This window comes from Austrofundulus limnaeus, unplaced genomic scaffold (genome assembly GCF_001266775.1).
Source record: "Austrofundulus limnaeus strain Quisiro unplaced genomic scaffold, Austrofundulus_limnaeus-1.0 Scaffold831, whole genome shotgun sequence".
In the NCBI taxonomy this organism is placed as follows: domain Eukaryota; kingdom Metazoa; phylum Chordata; class Actinopteri; order Cyprinodontiformes; family Rivulidae; genus Austrofundulus; species Austrofundulus limnaeus.
The window spans coordinates 192,607-193,922 of NW_013953233.1; the positions used below are offsets into that span (position 1 = coordinate 192,607).

Consider the following 1,316-nt stretch of genomic DNA (forward strand, 5'->3'; position numbering starts at 1 on the left):
GGTCCAACAGTACAGGGTCCAATTGTAGGTGGTCCAACAGTACAGGGTCCAATTGTAGGTGGTCCAACAGTACAGGGTAATCCAAGATAATATAAATAACTGACAGAACCTTAGAAACCATTAAACATATGGATCATGACAAGTTCTGCTTTATCTTTTGTAGTTATGTGGGTCTGGGTGGTTCTGAATCAGGTTCTGTGGGTCTGGGTGGTTCTGAATCAGGTTCTGTGGGTCTGGGTGGTTCTGAGTCAGGTTCTGTGGGTCTGGGTGGTTCTGAATCAGGTTCTGTGGGTCTGGGTGGTTCTGAATCAGGTTCTGTGGGTCTGGGTGGTTCTGAATCAGGTTCTGTGGGTCTGGGAGGTTCTGAGTCAGGTTCTGTGGGTCTGGGAGGTTCTGAGTCAGGTTCTGGGATGGATTTGAACACGTTTGTTTCTGCAGTGAACAGAATAACTGAAGTGGTTCTGATGCTCGGGTTCTGTTTCAGGACCAGTACCTGTTCATTTTCACGGCTGTGACCCGGATGCTGGAGCGGTTCCTGCAGGTGGACCAGCAGCTCTACTGTAACCAGCAGGTAAATCATGTTTCTGCTGCTGAACAAACCAGGGTGCCTGTGATTGGCTGAGGCAACAGGAAGTCGTACCAGAGCTGCTGCAGAAACAGGAAGTGGTCACGATTCTGACTTCCTGTATGTAAATCCCAGCTGGCAGCAGGTTGGCAGCGTTCAGAGTTTGAAGCACAGGTGAGTCAGCGAGTTGTGACAGCTGACAGCTGAAAGCAGGTAAATGTTTCAGCTGATTTCAGCTCTTTCTTACACTTTGCTTCATGTTTGTAGCTAAAAAACTTCAGTTCCTCTTTCTGTTCTGATGTTCTGCTGGATCGGGTCACAAACGTGATGTTAGTGCGGTGCTTGAACTGCTTCACCTCGGGGGTCCTGTGTGTGGGGGGCGGGCTCTGGACTCTGCCTGCTGTCACCTCTCTGGCCAGCAGGGGTCCGGCTGGGTGGTCCCAGGATCCTGTCTCTGCTTTGTGTCGGTGATCTGGTTCTGTTGGTTTCATCGGGCAGGGACCCCCAGCTGAGACCATGGTCCTGAGTCAGGCCGGCCCCCCTGCCTCAGCTGGAGGTTCAGGTTCTGATGAAGTTCTGCAGATGTTTGGGTCTGTCTGAGCAGAACCTTCCTACAGCTGTGATGGTTCTGTTTCCAGGTGCAGAAACCCGAGAAGAGAACCTCAGCTTCCTCCATCAACAGGTACTGTGTGTGTGTGTGTGTGTGTGTGTGTGTGTGTGTGTGTGTGTGTGTGTGTGTGTGTGTGTGTGT

The 1,316-nt window shown here is 51.1% G+C and overlaps 1 protein-coding gene across 1 annotated transcript in view; it reads left to right on the forward strand.

The window, feature by feature from the left end:
• The window catches only part of ptpn18 (protein tyrosine phosphatase non-receptor type 18), a gene marked incomplete at its 3' end in the record, with an annotated part of 15,827 nt that overhangs the window by 12,419 nt on the left and 2,092 nt on the right, over positions 1 to 1,316 (forward strand). Inside the window, 2 exon segments of the mRNA XM_014028941.1 lie at positions 485 to 571; positions 1,204 to 1,247. Of these exon segments, the coding sequence (XP_013884395.1) occupies positions 485 to 571; positions 1,204 to 1,247 (131 nt within the window).